This window comes from Pan troglodytes, chromosome 8, assembly GCF_028858775.2.
Source record: "Pan troglodytes isolate AG18354 chromosome 8, NHGRI_mPanTro3-v2.0_pri, whole genome shotgun sequence".
Lineage (NCBI taxonomy): Eukaryota > Metazoa > Chordata > Mammalia > Primates > Hominidae > Pan > Pan troglodytes.
Genome location: NC_072406.2, coordinates 117333194 through 117353032, shown reverse-complemented (window position 1 = coordinate 117353032; position 19839 = coordinate 117333194). Strand labels below are relative to the sequence as shown.

At 38.7% G+C, this 19839-nt stretch overlaps 1 protein-coding gene across 1 annotated transcript in view; it reads right to left on the bottom strand.

Annotated features, from left to right (window-relative positions):
* Positions 1 to 19839, bottom strand: part of SORCS3 (sortilin related VPS10 domain containing receptor 3) — a 617030-nt gene that overhangs the window by 18336 nt on the left and 578855 nt on the right. Inside the window, exons 20-21 of the mRNA XM_016919295.4 lie at positions 17967 to 18100; positions 1258 to 1381 (exon numbers count right to left, since the gene is read on the bottom strand). Of these exons, the coding sequence (XP_016774784.1) occupies positions 1258 to 1381; positions 17967 to 18100 (258 nt within the window). The remainder of the gene's footprint in view (positions 1 to 1257; positions 1382 to 17966; positions 18101 to 19839) is intronic.

The following is a 19839-nucleotide window of genomic DNA, read 5'->3' as shown; positions in this document are numbered from 1 at the left end:
TGCTACTGTAGGTGGTACCAGGCAGAGCCAACACAAAGCATTAACAATTTGGGCTTGGTTGGAATGGAGTCTTTTCACTTCTCCTTCCTTAATCCCTTCACCCATTGTGCTAGAAACTGCCTCTGAGGATTAGAAAATAGGTTTAAACTTTGTATCTTGACCTGGTTGGTGAGTATACAAGTGCATTCACTTTGTGGTAATGCATAAAACTAAACACTTGTGCCCTGCACGCTTCTGTATAAAATTTACAATACAATTAAAATGTTTACTTTGAAAGAAACACACAAACCTTCCATGTGCCCCTCGAAGAGCCTGAGAAGCAAGTTTGCAGAAAGGTAGGAAAAAGAATTTACCTGGTGTGAGGCTGGAGGAACATAATCTGATCAGAGGATCACAAGCCTTCACTTAACTTTCTAGAAAACCACAGTGATATTTACATTACATGTGTAACAAACCTGCATGTTGTGCACATGTACCCTAAAACTTAAAGTATAATACATAAAAAAAGAAGAAATGAAGAAATGAAATGAAGAAATGTAAAACCAAAAAACCAATTACCATTAAAGAAATCAAACTAGTAATGAAAAATCTAAAAAAAAAGAAAAGAAAAGAAAACCACAGTGATACTGGTTGTGTCTAGGGACCTGGGAGAGGTTGTGTGAAATGGCAGTAGAGGCACTTTCATTTATAATAAACTTAACAGTGGTTCTCCAGGGTTGAGAACAGGATAGTAGTCCTATTCACCCTCTTCTGCCCTAGTCCTAACTTATATTCTTAGCCTTATTATCTAGTTTTGCAGCCAATGATATTCAAATCTCCAACAATCAAGAAAGCCATCTGTTGTGAATAGAGATCATCTCATTAACTGAGCAATGAGTCCTACAAGGCAGGGATCATGACTCCTGACTTTTGGAAGTTGCTGGTCCTCATCTCACAAAGAGTGTGTCCTGCATATATGTTGTAGATACCTCCCAGCTTGCATTTCCTTCAATTTGTGATACGTGTCTTTGTCTAATGAGAACCCTAAACAAGTTGTGAGGCAGACATAACACAGGGGATGACAAATACCTGTTTGTGGTATACATATCTTATAACCTCAATCTCTAGGTCGGAGGTAGGTTTGGAAGCTTCCTGTTGACCTATGTAATTTTCCCAGGGCCTGAGGAATTTCCACCACACTCAATGATTGTAGGGAGAGTGGACAGAGGAGATTAACTGAGCGGGAAGGAGCGTCACAGAACAATTTTCAGGGCTTACCATGAACTGCAATCTCTTTTGTGTCCTGGATGAGGGCATTCCCAGCAGCCACCTGGACTGTGATGGTGTTGGTTCCTTCTGCAAGGAATGTGAAGGAAATGCTGCTGTCCAAAGTGATGAGAGGCTACAAGAAGAAGTAACAATACTCATTCAGTCTTGTGTGGGATATCAACTTTATTTCCTTTCCTGAAACTCTCAGACTGTCATCCTAACTTGGAAAAGAAAAACAAACAAACAAACAAACGTTATACCGTTTCTTAAAACTGTGATTATTCTTCCAGTATCTAGGAAGAGTATTAGTATACTTGAAACACATTATAAATTATTAAATTCTAGAAATAAGGATAAGACTGGGCATCCTGGATTTTGCATGTCATTCTGCTCCTTCTCCTGGGGCAAAGTAGAAACAGCTTTTGTAACCTGTCCCTGTTGGCTTTGGGAATAGGAGATCATTTCCCTTCTCCTCCAATATCTGGTGTCACTTATATTTTCATCCTATATTTCACTGGATTATGAGACCTTTCTGAGAAGTGATCACATAGTTATTTACTTCTGTATTACCCACCCTAAGCACACTGTCTTTTTTTTTTTTTTTTGACAGAGTCTTGCTCTGCCGCCCAGGCTGCAGTGCAGTGATGTGATCTCGGCTCACTGCAACCTCCGCCTCCTGGGTTCTAGCAATTCTCCTGCCTCAACCTCCCTAGTAGCTGGGACTACAGGTGTATGCCACCACACTCAGCTAATTTTTTGTATTTTAGTAGAGATGGGGTTTCACCGTGTTGCCCAGGCTGATCTTGAACTCCTGAGCTCAGGCAATCCACCCACCTCGGTCTCCCAAAGTGCTAGGATTACAGGCGTGAGCCACTGCGCCCGGCCGCACATTGCCTTTCATAGAGCAGAAAATATATGTAAATTAGATGCACCATCAGATTACTGACTTTTTATATTATTATATGTGTGTTTCCCATTGCAAGGCATTTTTACCATTTTTAATAGGTTGGAAAATACACAAACAAACATATTTGTGATCATTTATTAATCTTTTTCTTTCTGTTTTTCCCCCAATAATCATAACATATAGGAAGTTCTCAAGGATGAAGACAGAAATAGAATGCTGATATACCTCAGAATTCACAGAGGATTGGTTCCAGGACCGCTGTGTATACAAAAATCCATGCATACTCCAATCCCACTGTAGACCCTCCATATCTGCAGGTATTGCATTCTGCAAATGCTGTATTTTCAATCTAAGTTTGGTTGCAGATGTGGATCCTGATGATATGGAGGGCTGACTGTATTTCTTGAAAAAAAACAACCCACATATAAGTGGACCTGTACATTTCAAACCCTTGTTGTTCAAGGTAGGACTCATAGAATTTTGGTGGAAATGTAAAATGGTAGAATGATTTAGGAAAATGTTTAGTTTTATAAGAAATTGCAATAACTTTTTCCAAAGTGGTGTGACAGTGACAGGAGGCAGCCAAATGCCTAGGCAGATAGGGGCGGGTACCCAGTGAAACCCCACCTCCAAGCTAAAGACGGTTTAAAGCCTGAAAGCCAAGTTACAAGTTAAATCTTTGGACTGGATTGAAAACTTTTCTCCCTGTTTGGTGCGCTTTCTCTGATTGATCCCTATTCTTCACCTACTTTACATATACCTACCCTTTCCTAGTTGGTTTTCTACACTGTCATGCCCACCTTTGAGTGGTGTCTTCACTTGATCCTTTTTTGCATATTCACAAACCAGTCAGCACACAATCCCCATCCTGTGCCTATAAAGACCCCAGACTCAGTTGGTAGAGAAGACGACGGCCTGACTTCTGGGAGGAGACAGCCTGACTTGAAGTCAGGGAGGAGATGACCTGCCCTTCTTGTCCCCTCTCCAGCTCCCCTCTCTGCTGAGAGCTGTTTTCATTGCTCAGTAAAATTCTCTGCCTTCACCATCCTTCAACCGTCCATGTGACCTCATTCTTCTTGGATGCCAGACAAGAGTTCAGGACCCACCGAGTGTGGGTACCCAGAAAGACTGTCACACTGGCCCTTTACTCGCAGTGGCAGAGGGCAGCTGCCCCACATGACAAGGCAAGGGGCCAACTGAGCTGCTAACATGCCACTGTCCACAGATGGTAGAGCTAAAGGAGCACTCTAACACCCCCTCTGGGGCTTCAGGGTTGTGAGCACCCTCACCTGGGGCTGCTGCGCTCCCCCTGAGGTGATACACCTGGTCTGGCCATGGGCCCTCCATGGAGCTTGCTCCTGTGTCAGCACCCGGAGTGTATGGCCAGATCCCACACTAACTCGCTCACATGCTCCCTCCCACAAGCACGGTGGGCCAGGTAGAGGGAACACCACTGCTGCGAGTTCAGTGAAGGGGCCAAGAAAAATCCTCCATCAGTTGTGCTATATGTATATTTTATGATTTGGGAACTGCAACCCTAAGAATTTAGTCAAGAGAAAAGAAGACACAAGTATACAAACAAAAAAATAAATGTTCATAGTGGCTTATTCATAGCAGCCCAAAATAGGAAACAGCCCAGGAATTCATTAGTAGGAGATTTAGTAGGAAATAAATACTGAGATATATATATATAGATATATATTTTCAGTGTTTGTGTGTGTATATGTGTGTGTGTATAATCAGTATGGATAAATCTCCAAACCAGCAAATCTAATTTATGATGAAAAAATAGAATAGTGGTTGGTTCTGGAGACTGGGCTGGAGATTGACTGAGAAGGGGGACTGGGCTGGAGATTGACTTAGAAGGGGCATGAGAGGACTTTCAGGAAGTTTGGATTACACAGGTGAATGTCTTTTCCAAAACTCAGTAAGTACACACTGTTGAATTTTGCATTCCATTGTTGATAGGATTTATACCCCCACAGGGCTAAAAGTATAAAAAAAAATCAACTACGGTTAATGATTTGCAAGCTGAATCATTTAGGACAAAGAATATAGGTGTCTTAAATTTACTTTGAAATGAATAAAGCATCAAGATAGACTAATGGATGTATGCAGAAGGATGGACAGATAGACATGTGATAGAACAAGCATAGCAAATATTAATGGTAGACTACAGGTGGTGTGTATGTTGATGTTCACTGCACAGTTCTTTCAGTTTTCCGTTTTGTTTTACTGCTTTCAGCTATTTCTCATCTTTTCCCACCTATCACCACCAGGCATTTTTCTCCCTTAATAGTTTTCTCTTTAGAGAATCTTCACTACTTCCAGCTCATCTTCTTCAGCTCTCAGTAGCATACATGGCCCTCTCTCCTTTTTCTGTCCTCTCTTAAGATTCAGCTGGTCGGTGCTGTCTTGGGCAATGGAATCTCTTTTGAGAGTGATGGAATTCTTCCTGTCCTAGCAGATTTGATCTTGTCTCCTCCATCTGGCTGTTTCCCTAGGAGATCCAGGGCCCAGCAAGGGTGCAGGGATGCAGAGCAAAGGGAATGCCATCTGAAGTAAGAGAGTATGTGCCCTCCTGCCAGCCAGTCAGGGCACTCAGCCACAGCAAACAAACTGTGCCGAATGGGAACACTTGGTCCCCAGGTGGCAAGCCACAGACTCTTGTGCTGGGAAAATGGCAGGAGCTAATTTTGTTTTCCAAATTGCTTTTGTTTCTCATCAGCTGTTATGGCAGCATGGCTGATTTCACCTTCCTTGCAAAGCTGGAACACTCAACAGGATTCTTGAGTTCTTCATCAGCCACTGATATCTGGTGCCCAATGCTAAATTAAATCAAGTATTTTAAGGTTCATTTACTCAAATATATTAGGCAAGCAGACACATTTATTAAGCCAGACCTCTGTTAATCCCAGCAAATTGGCCTTTCAGAGCCCCACAAATCCAATAGGCAGCTGATTGACTTCTCTGTCTCTGTGCTTCATCCAATCTACAGAGCCAGCCCACAGCAAGACCCCTTAGAAAAATACCTCATGCCCTGCCTAGGCTGTGAGCTACATCCCTCCCCACAGAGAATCCCTCATGTGCGACAGGTCACATATTATACACTGAGCCCAGCAAGAAATCGACAAAGCTCTGTGTGACTATTTAGTTATGAGATTTCCACTTGACTAATGGAACTAAGTAAGCTGCAGGGAAATCTTTGGATGCAGCCTACATCAGTTTCCCAGACACAGTAAGTCAAGTTAATATTGTACACTTTAAAATCTCTGCAACTTAAAATGCATACCTTGATAACAGCTGCCAGTCCCAAATTGGACAGACTATGCAGTCACTATGCTTGCCTTATTTAAAACCTTCAGCAGATTATATAGTAATGTGTGCAAAGTGCTCATCATATGAGGTACAAAGGCTGGATATATAATTGTGGATCTACCATGTTTAGAACTATATAAAAAATCTTAACATACAAAGAAATAAAGCAAAATACTATCTATAGCTACTAGTTTTAAACTAAAACTCAACTAAACTAGTGATATAAGATGGAACCAAATTCATGGTTCTATTCACTAGTTTAGTTTAAAACTAAACTAGTAGCTATGGATGCTATTAAAGAATAAAGCAAAGAAATAAAGCCAAATAATACAGTAAACTAGTAGTTTAAAGCTAAAGTGATAGTTATAGATTCTATTTGGCTTTATTCCTTTGTCTTTGTGTGTTTTTAAAGGAGAAAAATGACTGGTGGTAATAGGTGGGAAAAGATGATAAATAGTTGAAGGTAGTAAACCAAAACTCCCATACTTTTATGCCTATGGGATTAATGTGAAAATTCACAGGTTAAAAAAGCACTTTCCCTCAAATACAGATACACGAACATACGCACTTAAATACATCTAAAAACTCTTTGACAGTATCTGTCTAAAGTATTACTGTCCATGAATCTGGTTCTATCTTATATCATGCTGCCCTAAATCAGAATTTTTGTGACAAAAGCAAAAGCATCAATTTTTATCATTCAAAGCCATCTGTCATCTATCTTCCTCACCTTTCAGCGTTTTCTCCAACTTCTGCCCAAATGAATCCTTTAACTTTGGCTGAATTAGTCTATCATCCCCAAAGCCTAACCTCTACACAAAAATCCCTCTCTTTCCTCTCTGCCTCAATTCTACTGCTCCTTCCATGCCAGCTTAGGCTCAACTTTGTATATGACTCACTCCATGATCAACAATGTCTGCATATCCATCACTCCCCAGGCTGCCTGACTTAGCCAGTAATTTTACATTCCTATTGCATACCTGCTTTTATCTATTCTTGAATTTTAGCCTTATATTCTCAAATAGATTACATGTTTCTTGAAAGCAACAAATGGAATTTACACTGCTTTGCATTCCACACAACATGTAGCACAAACGACAGGCTCTTAAAAAAGATCCACAAAAGTACTGATGAAATTTCACATTGCCCACTGATAGATTTGTAGGCACATGAGCCTACAGTTGGATTTCAGAAATTCTTGCTCTTTTCTCTTTGCTTATAGAATCTATTTGCTTGTCAATTATTGCATATGTGCTCATTGTGCTTTCTTATTGGGGACATAATCTCCTTGAAGGTATGGAGAATGTCATATGTGTTTTTCTATCCCTAATATCAACGAGCAAAAGTCTGATTATAAAGCAGGATGCCAATGCACTCTTATCAGTAGGATTATTTAATTTAACTACTTACATAGTAACCTAGTCACACAAACACAAACACATAAAACGGCCATAAAACATCACCTTCCAAGGTTATTTCCTTAATTGTATTCTCTGTAAAATGGGATAATTTCTATTTCATCAGTGATGTTCTGATAACAATAAAATCCCTCAGTACACAATGAGTACCAGAAATATATGCTCAAAATTAGTACTAGTTCCTTTTACAGGTCAGTTTGCTGGTCAAAGGGAACCAAACAGCTCTAAAATCACGGCATTCCCCATATACGCAGAGACATTCATTCATTTGCCAGCCAAATATAGTGCTCACTGGATCAACTACTGGGGACCATGGCCATCTTGATGTGTTTCTGGCATGATGTTACCAAATAGCACTGCACTGAAAATGCATCTCTTTCAAATGGACCAAGTAAACATTTTTAGAAATTGGACTGTAATCTGTGGAAGCAAGTCAGGTTTTTAGCCTAAATACAAATGCTATTAATGCAAATGATGGGCACAACAGTGACTAATACTTCCAAATGCTCAGATGTGTTCTAAACACTTTCTACGCCTTTCTTTACTTAATCCTTGCAGCAATACTTGATCATAGATACTACTGTTACTACTCAGACATTACAAACAATAAAACTGAGACTCAAAGAAATTAAATGGTTTGACTTCACTAAAGGCATACAGCAAAGAAGATTTGGTCTGGACTCCAACCTAGGTTTGTCTTGTTCTGCAACCACTCCATTCTACTGCCTCTCATGTATTGTCATTCTCTTGGTTCTTTGGGAACAAAACCACTTAGTAAGACCTTAGGGACCTGGGTATTTGTGCAGCATTTCATGCTCAAGCTTTTGGATTAAAAATTCCTAACCAAGGAAATACCTCTCGTCGCCATTAATTAAAAAACATAAAATTATAATGCCAGTATGTAATTTAAAAATGCCTTCTCATAATATGGCATAATATATATGAGTTAGGTAGTAGATAGATAGATAGATTGATTGATTGATAGAAAAGTGGAGAGACAGAGAGATACACGGTAGATTTCAAATAATAACTAAGTCATGTTCATATATTACATATTATAGTATCCTTGCTTTACAGAAATCAATACAAACTCAAATTAAGTGACTCATTCAATTTAACACAGATAATTATTACAGAAGTATAAACTAGAATCCCCAATTGCTTTGTTCATTTATTTGTTTTTAGTCAAATACCTATCAGACACTGCATGGCATTTCAGGTCTTAGAAACAGCACTCAAAGAAAAAAATAGAGCTGTAGAGAAACATTGTGTCTTCTGTTCCTCACAGGCCCCTAACTAAATCACTGTGTTGGTAATAGTCAAGAACTGCCCTTCTTGCACATAGAAGTTTCTTAGAAAAGATCATCATCAGGTAAATGAGCTAGAACAAGAAAGAATTTTCTGACTTGACAGCCAAACCCTCACATCCGCACAGGAGAAATGAACTTAAAATCCTCCTCTTTCTAACTTCTCCCTAAATAATTTTCTCTTTTTCCTTCACTATGTATATCTGCTGGTCTTTGAGGCACAATTTTAGATTATGTAATCTCCAGGAGATAAACACCTCTAGTAGTGCAGCTAAAGCATCTGGGACTGGGGAGAGTGCATGATAAATGGGAATTAGTAGACCCAGGTTTGAGGTTTGAGGTCTGGCTCTGCAACTAACCAAGTGTTTGAATTTGGGATGTTCATCTCAGACAGGGAGCTTAACTTCTCAAATATACTAAATAGGGCTTTATTAAATGACCTATCCTTCTGTTTTCCTGGTGAAGAATAATCCCAGAAATGCAAGTGCATTAGTCATCTATACGGAGAAACTAATTTGAAAATATGAGGCACATATAATGCAAACAGAAAAGGGTTCCTTGGTCCATGAATCTTGCTCTATATTTTACCAACCCACGCTAAATATAAGTTCTAATAACATCATGAAAAGCATCCATTTATTGAGTACATAGTGTGTGCCAAGTAAATAGTATAGTTTTACTATATATTTATGCTATAAAATAGCATAGTTTTCACAACAATAAAGTTGAGATAGGCATTATTCTTTCCACTTTATGGTGAGTCAATTACATCTTAGGACAGATAACTTTATCAAGCTCTCACACAACTAAGAAGTAGCAGTTCTAGAAACTTAACCCATGAAACCCTAAATCCAAGGTCCATGTTCTCTCCACTATATCTTGCTGCCTCCCTAAAAAAAGATCGGGGATAAGTTATCTCCCACTTATGCAGGAGTAAGGATGGGGTGACCTTCTCTTCAGTTGCTATCGACCAGAAACTGAATATTTATTTCCCTTCTCTTTAGATATCCAGCATTTCCAAGTCTGAGGTCGTACCTTACTTAAATTATGGTTTTTAAGTTAAAGCTTTCTCTAGGATAAGCAATGCCAATCACATTATGAGTTAAAAAAAAAAAACCAGAGTTTTCAAAACACACACACACACACACACACACACACAATCTGAGAGTTCAAAACTCCAGGGGGATTCATAGGAAGCCCCTTCACTTTGTGAATTTTATCACCAGTAGGTGACCACATACTCCCAACAAATGTTAAAGAAAATTGCCCATATGGTTATATCAGGGGAGGGGGAAAATAATTATTTTGAAATACACATCAGAGCACTACATTCTTTTTAATAAGGTCTGCTCTCAGAAGAAACTTATAAATCAGAGCCTAAACTTCAGGAGTTCTATAGTCCAACTAAGCTATGGGAAGTAAAATACACAACACCAGCCCACTTTGTCCTTCCATGTGGGAGAACATAGATACCTACCTACAGCCCACTCTAGCTAATCTAATCAACCTGAGGGATCAGGAGAGGGAGAACAAACAGAAACACCTGTAAATGCCTGAGACCTAATCACAGGTTGATAAAAAGCTTCCCCTCCTTCCATATCTTACCATCACATTACTAAAGACTTATTTACAGCCATTCCTTTCAAACCAGTATATCATGTCTAGCTGTGAAGAAAAAAATTACAAGCCATACTAAAGGGAAAAAACATAGAAGACACAGAGAAAGTATCAGAGTCTGATATAACAGGGATGTTGCAATGACCAGTGCAGAAATTTCAAACAAATTTAATTAATGTGCTAAAAGATTTCATGGATAAGGTAGACAGCATGCCAAAACAGATGAGCAATGTAAACACAAAGTTGAAAATTCTAAGAAAAAAAAAGAAATGCTAGAGATAAAAAACACTGTACTTGAAATTTAAAAATGCCTTTGATGTGTTTATTAGTAGACTGAACACAGCTGAGGAAGAATCTCTGAGCTTCAGAATATCTCAATAGAAAATGCCGAAACTGAAAAGCAAAAAGAACAAAAAGTAAAAAAAAAAAAAAGGAAAAGAATATCCAAGAATGAGGAACAACTAAAAATGGTATAAATGCATGTAATGTGAATAACAGAAAAAGAAACAGAAGAAAATCGGAAATAATAATAACTGAGAATCACAGCAAAGTTATGTCAGACACCAAACCAGACACTCAAAACTCAGAGAACACTGAGACAGATAAATGCTGAAAAATCTACACCTAGATGTATCATTTTCAAACTACAAAAAAAATCAAAGATTAAGAAAAAAAGTCATGAGAGAAGCTAGAAGAAATAAACACCTTACCTATAAAGGAGAAGAGATAAGAATTATATCCAACTTCTCCCCAGAAACCATGTAAGCAAGAAGAAAGTAGAGAGACATATTTAAAGGGTTGAGGGAAAAAAACGCCACCAATCTAGAATTCTGTACCCTGCAAAATTATCCATCAAAAGTGAAGAAGAAAAGAATGTTTTCTCAAAGAAAAAATTAAGAAACTTGTCAGTAGATCTGTTTTGCAAAAATCATTAAAGTTTCTTCAGACAGAAGGAAATATAGGTCAGAAACTTGAACCACATGAAGAAAGGAAGAACACTGAAGAAGAATAAATGAAGGCAAAATTTTTTGACCCAGCAATCCCATTACTGGGTATATACTCAAAGGATTATAAATCATTCTACTATAAAGACACTTGCACATGTATGTTTATTGTGGCACTGTTCACAATAGCAAAGAGTTGGAACCAACCCAAATGCCCATCAATGGTAGACTGGATAAAGAAGATGTGGCACATATACACCATGGAATACTATGCAGCCATATAAAAGGATGAGTTCATGTCCTTTGCAGGAACATGGATGAAGCTAGAAACCATCATTCTCAGCAAACTAACACAAGAACAGAAAACCAAACACTGCATATTCTCACTCATAAGTGGGAGTTGAACAATGAGAACACATGGACACAGGGAGGGGAACATCACACACCAAGGCCTGTCAAGGAGGGGTGGGGGGCTAAGGGAGCAATAGCATTAGGAGAAATACCTAATGTAGATGACAGGTTGATGGGTGCAGCAAACCACCATAGCATGTGTATACCTATGTAACAAACCTGGATGTTCTTCACATGTACCCCAGAACTTAAAGTATAATTAAAAAAAGAAAGAAAAGTATTATTCTCAATTGACTTAACAGAAAAAAAATTTGTTCAACATAAAAATACCAACAAGGGATTTGATTATGTATACTTATGTATATATCTTATGTATGTTTACATACAAGTGAAATGAGTGACAACAGTGAGAGAAGAGGCAAGAGATAAGAATTAATAATTATTTTTACTAAAAGCCACTCTCACTACTATTGAAGTGGTATAGTGTTATTTAAAATGGGCTTGGATTCATTGTAAGTGTATATAGCAAATTCTAGGGCAATCATTTTAAAAAGTTTTTTTTTTAAAAGTATGAGTGATATACAAAAAAAGAAATAAAATCAATAAGGACATAGTTGATTTTAATAATGCCATCAATCAACTGGACATAACTAACATCTGTAGATTACTTTATCAGACAACAGCAGAATACACATTCTTCTAAAGCCCAAATAGAACATCCACTGAACTAGACCACATCCTGGGCCATAAAACACACTTTAACAAATATGAAAGAATAGAAATCATACAATGTCGGCTCTCAGAACACAATTAAATTGAGCAATAAATAATTAACAGAAAGATAACTAGAAAGTCCCAAAATACATGGAGATTAAACAAGACACATCTAAATAACACATTAGTCAAAAAATAAATGTCAAGAGAAACTAAAAAGTATGCTCAATTACATGAAAATTTAACAAATCTAACATTTGTGGGATGCAGCAAAAGCAGTACTTAGAAGGAAATTTATAGCATTGAGTGTATATATTAAAAAGAAGTATCTAGAATCAGTCATCTAACTTCCCATCTCAGGAAACAAGAAAAAAAAACTCCAAGGTAAGCAGAAAAAAAGAAATAATAAAAACTAGAACAGAAATCAATGAAACTGAAAATAGGAAATCAATAGAGAAAATCAATTTTTAAAATCTGGTTCTTTGAAAATATCAATAAAGTTGATAAGCTTCTGGCCAGGCTAATTAAGAAAAAAGAGAGGGGACACAAATTACTAATATCTGAAATGAAAGAGGGGACATCACTACAAATCTTATAGATATTAAAATGATGACAAAAGAGTATGATAAACACTTCTATGGCCACAACTTTGATAACCCAGATGAAATAGATCAATTTCTTGAAAGACACAATCTGTTAAAACTCACACAGGATGAAAAAGGTTATTTGAATAGAACTATATCTATTAAATAAATTGAATCAGTAATTAATAACTTTGCTAAAGAGAAAACACTAGGCCCAGATGGTTTTACTGGTGAATTCTACTAAACATTTAAGGGAGAAATTATGCCAATTTTCCACATCATTTTTCAGAAAATAGAAGAGGATAAAATATTTTCTAACTCATTTAATCAACCAAATACCAAAATCAGCCATCAACCAAATACCAAATACCAAATGTAACCAAATATCAAAATCAGGTAAATATATTACAAGAAAGGAAAACTAATGATCAATAATTCTCAAGAACAAAGATGCAAAAATCCTCAATAAAGCATTAGCAAATTGAATCCAATCATGTATAAAAAATTATACTACATAACCACTATGAGAATTTATCCCAAGGCTGGTTCAACATTTAAAAATCAATTAATGTAATCCATCTCATCAGCAGACTGAAGAAAAACGAACATGATCATATCAACCTATGCAGAAAAAGCATTTAACACTATCCAACACCCATTTATAACAACTCTCAGTAAACTTAGAATAGAGGGGAACTTCCCTGAGATGATAAAGAATATCTACAAAAAACCTATAGCAAACATCATAATTAATGGTGTGAAATTAGAAGCTTTCCCACTAAGATCAGAAACAAAGCAAGGACGTTCCCTCTCACCACTTCTTTTCAACATTGTACTGGAAGTCCTGACTAACGCAATAAGACAAGAAAATAAAGAAAAGTTATATTGGGAAAGAAGAAAGAAAACTATTTGTTCATAGATGATATGATTGCTTATGTAGGCATCTAAGAGAATCAATAACAACAAGCAAAAATCTCCTGGGACTAATACATAATTATAGCAAGGTTATAGGATACAACGTTCATATATAAAAGTTGATCACTTTCCTGTATACCAGCAATGAACAAGTGTGATTTGAATTAAAAACACAATACCAAGGAGTTTCAAGATGGCTGACCAAAGGCAGCTCATACTGGTCTTCTCCACAAAGAAGAAACAAAAATAGTGACTAGACAATCACACTTTGAATAGGTCATCTAAGAAAGAATCCTGGAGTTCAACAGAGAAGTAACAGGAAGCACATAAAGCCGTGAAGGACATGGAAGCAAGGCAGCCTGCTTGGCCAGGGTCGGCTGGGAGTTTGGAGAGATTCCCCAATGTGCAAAGGGACTCCCCAATATGAGAAAAGGGTAAGTGAGAGACCAGAAGTCCACATCCTCACCACGGACTCCTACAACCCTAGCCACTGGAGAGCCTCTTGACCATTGTGGGCCCTGAAACTGACATAAGCAGCTCCCTAGAGACTGCAATAGCAGTGCTCCAGAGAGGGAGCTCACACTGGGTTCCACACATCCCAAGTCCAAAGCAGCTGCAGCAAGGTGCCATTCTGAGAACCTAGCTCCCAACAGACTTCACCTTGCTCTGGGGCCCAATGGCGACTACATCTCCTTATTCCTGGAGCCCTGTTGACATCCCCCACAGACAGTCACCACTGCACCTAGCTGCTGCTACGTGGACTAAGGCACAGGCCACTGGCAATGATCACACTTGCCACCAGCAGCAGAGCCACTGTGCATTTATTGCACCCAGACAGAACCCCTCTCCCCACCCATAGCTGCCATTACTGTGGGCTGCTGCCATGGGCTGGGAGGTTAGTGAAGTTTGGGCTGCTACAGTCAAGGCTAAGATATGAGTGAAGAATCAGTTGCCAATAAGGTGGCTGAAGTGCAAGTGAAATATAAGCTTCTGCCAGCTAGGCTAAGATACAAGCAAAATATGTATTTCCCACCCACCTGACTATGGCTGCCACTAAAAGCAACCCTGCCCTCCCCAGTAGCAGGGCGGCAGCATAACCACTCCCACTCCCCAACCTAAGCATCCCACCTGGGGTTTGGAGATCACCCCACCACTGTCTACCACAGCCAGTACCTGCACACAACACCAGGGGGCCTGAGGGTAGGACTTCTTAGCCTGGCTCTACCTCCCCTGAAGCCAGAAGACTCAATCTGAGAGTCCAAGGGTCTCGGGATTACACTGCCTAGTCTACCACAACCAGTACCTCAGCACTCCTCCCAGACACCTGAGGTTGGGCACACCACCCTGCCACTACCACCAGGTTGGGTCCACCATCCTACCACTACCACCAGAGCTAGCACCCATCTGTATTCACTAATTGTAGATATGAAGACTAAACCACTAAGCCCATTGCAGCCACCACTAACATCAGTGGAAACTGCTCAAGACACAGAGGGTTATCGTGCCATTGCTACTACTATCACCTACACCACACCTCCTGCCCAAGGGGCACAGAACCCACTCACCCACCTGGTGCACCACTATGACTACCAGCAAGACCCTTGAAGGCCCAGGAATCAGTGCAGTTGGGCCTTCCAACACCAAGGCCAACATACACTGCTCTGAGGCCCCTAAATAGGCATAATCAGCCCACTGCTGCTACCCTAGGACCCCAGACCCTGGCCCACCTGGCATCCCAGTCCCCAGCAAAAAATTTCCATGGCCTCCACTAACAACTGCCTCCAATCCAGCAAGGGAATCACAGCTGCCACTGATTCTATTTAAGGCAAAATAAATCATACAGACACCATACTAATGCATGCACCCAGAATCAAAGCCAAAGTGCCCTACTCAACCAACACCACAAAAACATCTTCAGGAAAAAGTCCCTCCCTACAAAAGCAAATTCAAAAAATTGGAAGAAGTGACCATTACACCAGCTGCACGGATATCAATGTAAGGACACAGAAAACATTTTAAAAAGCAAGAAAAAGTGACAACTCTGAAGGAACACAATAATTCTCCAGTAACAGATCCCAATCAAACAAAACAATTATAAAATCCAAGAAAAGGAATTCAAAATATTGATTTGAAAGAAGCTCTGTGAGATAAAAAGAGGTTCAAAAATGCAAGGAAAAGAAATCAGGAAAACAATTCAGGATATGAATGAGAAATTTACCAAAGAGACACTATTAAAAAAAATGCAGACAGATTCTGAACAGAAGAACCCACCAAATGAATGACAAAATACATTTGAAAGCTTTAATAGACTAAATCAAGCAGAAGAAAGAAACTCAGATCCTGAAAACAGGTTTTTTGAAATAACCCACTCAAACAAAAATTTTAAGGAAACAATTTTTAAAAATGAGCAAAGCTTATGTGCTATATGGAACACGATACAATGAGCAAATATTCAATTTGCCGGTATGCCAGAAGATAAAAAGAAAATGAAATAATTACAAAATCTATTTAACAAAATAATTGCTGAAACTTTTCCCAAGTCTAGCAAGAGATTTAGATATCTAAAGCAGCAAAAAATGCTGCTTGAACAACTGGATATCCACATGCAAAAAAAAATGAATCTAGGTATAAACCTTATGCCTTCAAAAAATAATCTCAAAATGGATCATAGATCTAAATGTAAAACTCAAAACTATAAAACTCCTAGAAGATAACATAGGAGAAAACATTGATGATGTTGGGTATGGAGAAGTCATTTGAGATACAACACCAATGGTATGATTCATGAAAAAAAGAACTGATAAGCTGGACTTCCTTAAAATCAAAAACTTTTGTCTACAAAAGACACTATCAAGAAGTTGAAAAGATAAGCCACAGAGTGGAAGAAAATATTTGCAGAAGACATATCTGATAAAAGATTATCCAATAATATACAAAGAATTATTAAAACTCAATAAGTAATGGAACAATCTGAATTAAAAATAGGCCACAGACCTTAATAGACAACTCATCAAAGATGTTATATAGTTGGCAAATAAGCATATGAAAAATTTCTCTAAATAATATGTCATCTGGGAAATCCAAATTTAAACAAAAATGTGCTACGATTACATGGCTATTAGAATGACCAAAATCCAGAACATGACACCAGCAAATGCTAGTGAGTATGTGGAGCAACAAGAACTCTCATTCATTGCTGGTGGAAATCCAGAATGGTCCAACCAGTTTGGAAGACAGTTTAGTAGTTTATTTCAAAACCAAACATATTGCTACCATAAGATCCGGAAATCATGATCTTAGTATTTATCCAAAGTAGTCGAAAACTTATGTCCACAGAAAACTTGCCCATGAATGTTTATAGCAGCTTTATTCATTATTGCCAAAACTTAGAAGCAACCAATATGCTCTCCAATGAGTGAATGGATAAATAAACTGTGATACATTCAGACAATGGGATATTATTCAGCACTGAAAAGAAATGAGCTATCAAGACATGAAAAGACATGGAGGAAACTTAAATGCATATTGCTTAGTGAAGGAAGCCAATATGAAAACAGTACATACTATATGATTCCAACTATATGACATTCTGGAAAAGGCAAAACTACAGAAACAGTAAAAATATCAGTGGTTGCCAAGGATTAAGGAGGAGGCAGGTATGAATAGGTGGAGCACAGAGCATTTTCAGGGTAGTGAAACCCTTCTTTTTGATACGATAGTGGTAGATTCTTGCCATTATACATTTATTCAAACCTATGGAATCTACAAAACCAGAAATGAATCTAAAGTAAACTATGGACTCTGAGTGATAATGATGTATTAATGTAAGTTCATCTATTACAACAAATGTAACACTCTGGTGGAGGATGTTGATAACGGAGGAGGCTATACATGTGTAGAAGCAGGGGATATATGGAAAATCTCTGTACCACCTGTTGATTTTGCTGTGAACTTACAACTCCTCAAAAATGAAGTGTTCGTTATAAAACAGGAATAGAGAAGAACATTACCTCTGAGGAATTCTCAGCCAAATTGCTCCCAGCTTCTATCATACAATTGTGGTCATGCTTGACACAGGTGTTGCCATCACCATGGCTGGAAGTAGGGAGTATATGGCAAGTCCAGAGTTTGGCCTCTTTTGTTCCTTTCTTTGAGATGTGGCAACCTCAGTACCTTGCCTAAAAAGAATGCTAGCATTTCTAGAAGAGCTAGTAAGTATTGATAAAGATTCTTTACCTGGGTTATCTTGTTTAATTTTGGCAACCCTACATTTAGATATCTAGACAGATAGGGCTACTTAATCTCAGAGATGCTAAGTAACTTCTCTGACATTATATAACCAGGCCAAGGCCAAGATTAAAGCAAAATGGAACGAATGAAATTTTAGATTAGAGAAGCAAGAACATGCAGGTTTGCAGAGTTTCTCAAAGCACTCTTTCTTCCTTAGGATTATTTGAAGTTTCCCTAATAAAGTAATGAACTTGGTGTAAAGAGGTATGTTTTATTCAATTTTGTGGGCTCATAGGTTTATTAAGTACCTCTTATTGCCTGCATTCTCAGTGCCCCCTAATAGACACATAAAAGCTGCAACATAGGAGCATTCAGTACAGATCTAATTTGACATCAATCAGAAAGGGCCAAACCTTTGTGCTATTGCCGAACCACCAGAAATAGGTAAGGGTCCCCAGTTGACTGGGCCACACGACTGCACTGATGTTGACCTCCTTATTTCTTATGGCAACAAATGGAACTCGGAGATGAACATGCTCCACAGGACCTAAGGAAACAGAAAAAAAAAGTCAGTGTTTATACTCTGGATGTGGTCAAACTGTATCACACCCCTAGATTCTTAACCTTAAATTCTATTAGCATCTCCTGTAAAAAAGGAAGGGTCACAAAACCATATACATTGGGAGGTGTGTATACACTCTTGAAATGAAGCACTGAATATAACAGGGAACTCAAATCAAGTTTCAGATTTTTTGAGTGGCATCTGAACTAAATTTACATCTGATAAGTCTAACCACAGATGCTTATGAACCTCTAATACAAGGACAAAGCTGATTTACTAGACACTTAGCCAATAAATGGGAAGATAAACAGCAGTCTATTTTGTTATTGATGATTAGCCTGTATTGTGATTTGGGGTCAGAGTATTGTGTGGAAGGCTCTTCCATTATTCTTGATTGTTAATGGGTTTCCATCTCCTTCAACAATTGGCCATTGTGCCTCCTCATCTGCAGTACACAGTGGGTGTCATTCAGAAACTGGCAAGGCTGTTTTCCAAACAGGGAAAAGTATATCTCCCTAAATCAAACTAGAAACAAATGCCAGGTTCCCAAATAATAAGAAATCTGCTTGCAGAAAGGTAACCAAGCTTCTTATTTTTTCCCTCAGAAAACTGATATAAGCAGCATGATATTCTAAACTAGCAAGTAGAAGAATATACATGAACACACCCTAGGCAATAAGTGAGGATTTTACTTTCCAAACTAAAATGAGAAGAGGACAAAGCTGATGAAACAGTGTTAATGCGGCCGGGCGCGGTGGCTCACACCTGTAATCCCAGCACTTTGGGAGGCTGAGGTGGGTGGATCACCTGAGGTAGGAGTTCAAGACCAGCCTGGCCAACATGGTGAAACCCTGTCTTCACTAAAAATACAAAAATTAGCTGGGCATGGTGGCAGCCGCTTTTAATCCCAGCTGCTTGGGAGGCTGAGGCAGGAGAATCACTTGAACCCAGGAGTCGGAGGATGCAGTGAGCCAAAATCGCACCATTGCACTCCAGCCTGGGCGACAAGAGCAAAACTTCATGTTAACTAAAAAAAAAAAAAAAAAAAAAAAAAAAAAGGCGTTAAGGTATCGGTGTTGCATCTGAGAGGTAAATAGTTTTTTAACACTGCAAGATTTTTTCTTCCTTTTTCCCTCCTTTCCTAACTCCTTCCCTTACTTTCCTTTCTATATTTCTGTCTTCCTCCCTCCTTCTTTCTCTTCTTTAATCCTTCCTACATAAACAAATCCAACTAAAATATGTAAATCTCTTCCTATTATGTCAGAGCACATTTTCTTGGTTTCCACCATCATCAATTTGATAAGAACAAGTAATTGAAGTGATTTCTATACAAAGTTCTTTTTTTTTTTTTTTTTTTGAGACGGAGTCTCGCTCTGTCGCCCAGGCTGGAGTGCAGTGGTGCGATCTCGGCTCACTGCAAGCTCCGCCTCCCGGGTTCACGCCATTCTCCTGCCTCAGCCTCCCGAGTAGCTGGGACTACAGGCGCCCGCTACCACGCCCGGCTAATTTTTTGTATTTTTAGTAGAGACGGGGTTTCACCGTATTAGCCAGGATGGTCTCGATCTCCTGACCTCGTGATCCGCCCGCCTCGGCCTCCCAAAGTGCTGGGATTACAGGCGTGAGCCACCGCGCCCGGCCTATACAAAGTTCTTAAGCCACAACTGTAGCAAAGACATCTCTTCAGCCTGGGGACCTTGAATTCTTATTGGTGGAGCATTTTTCAG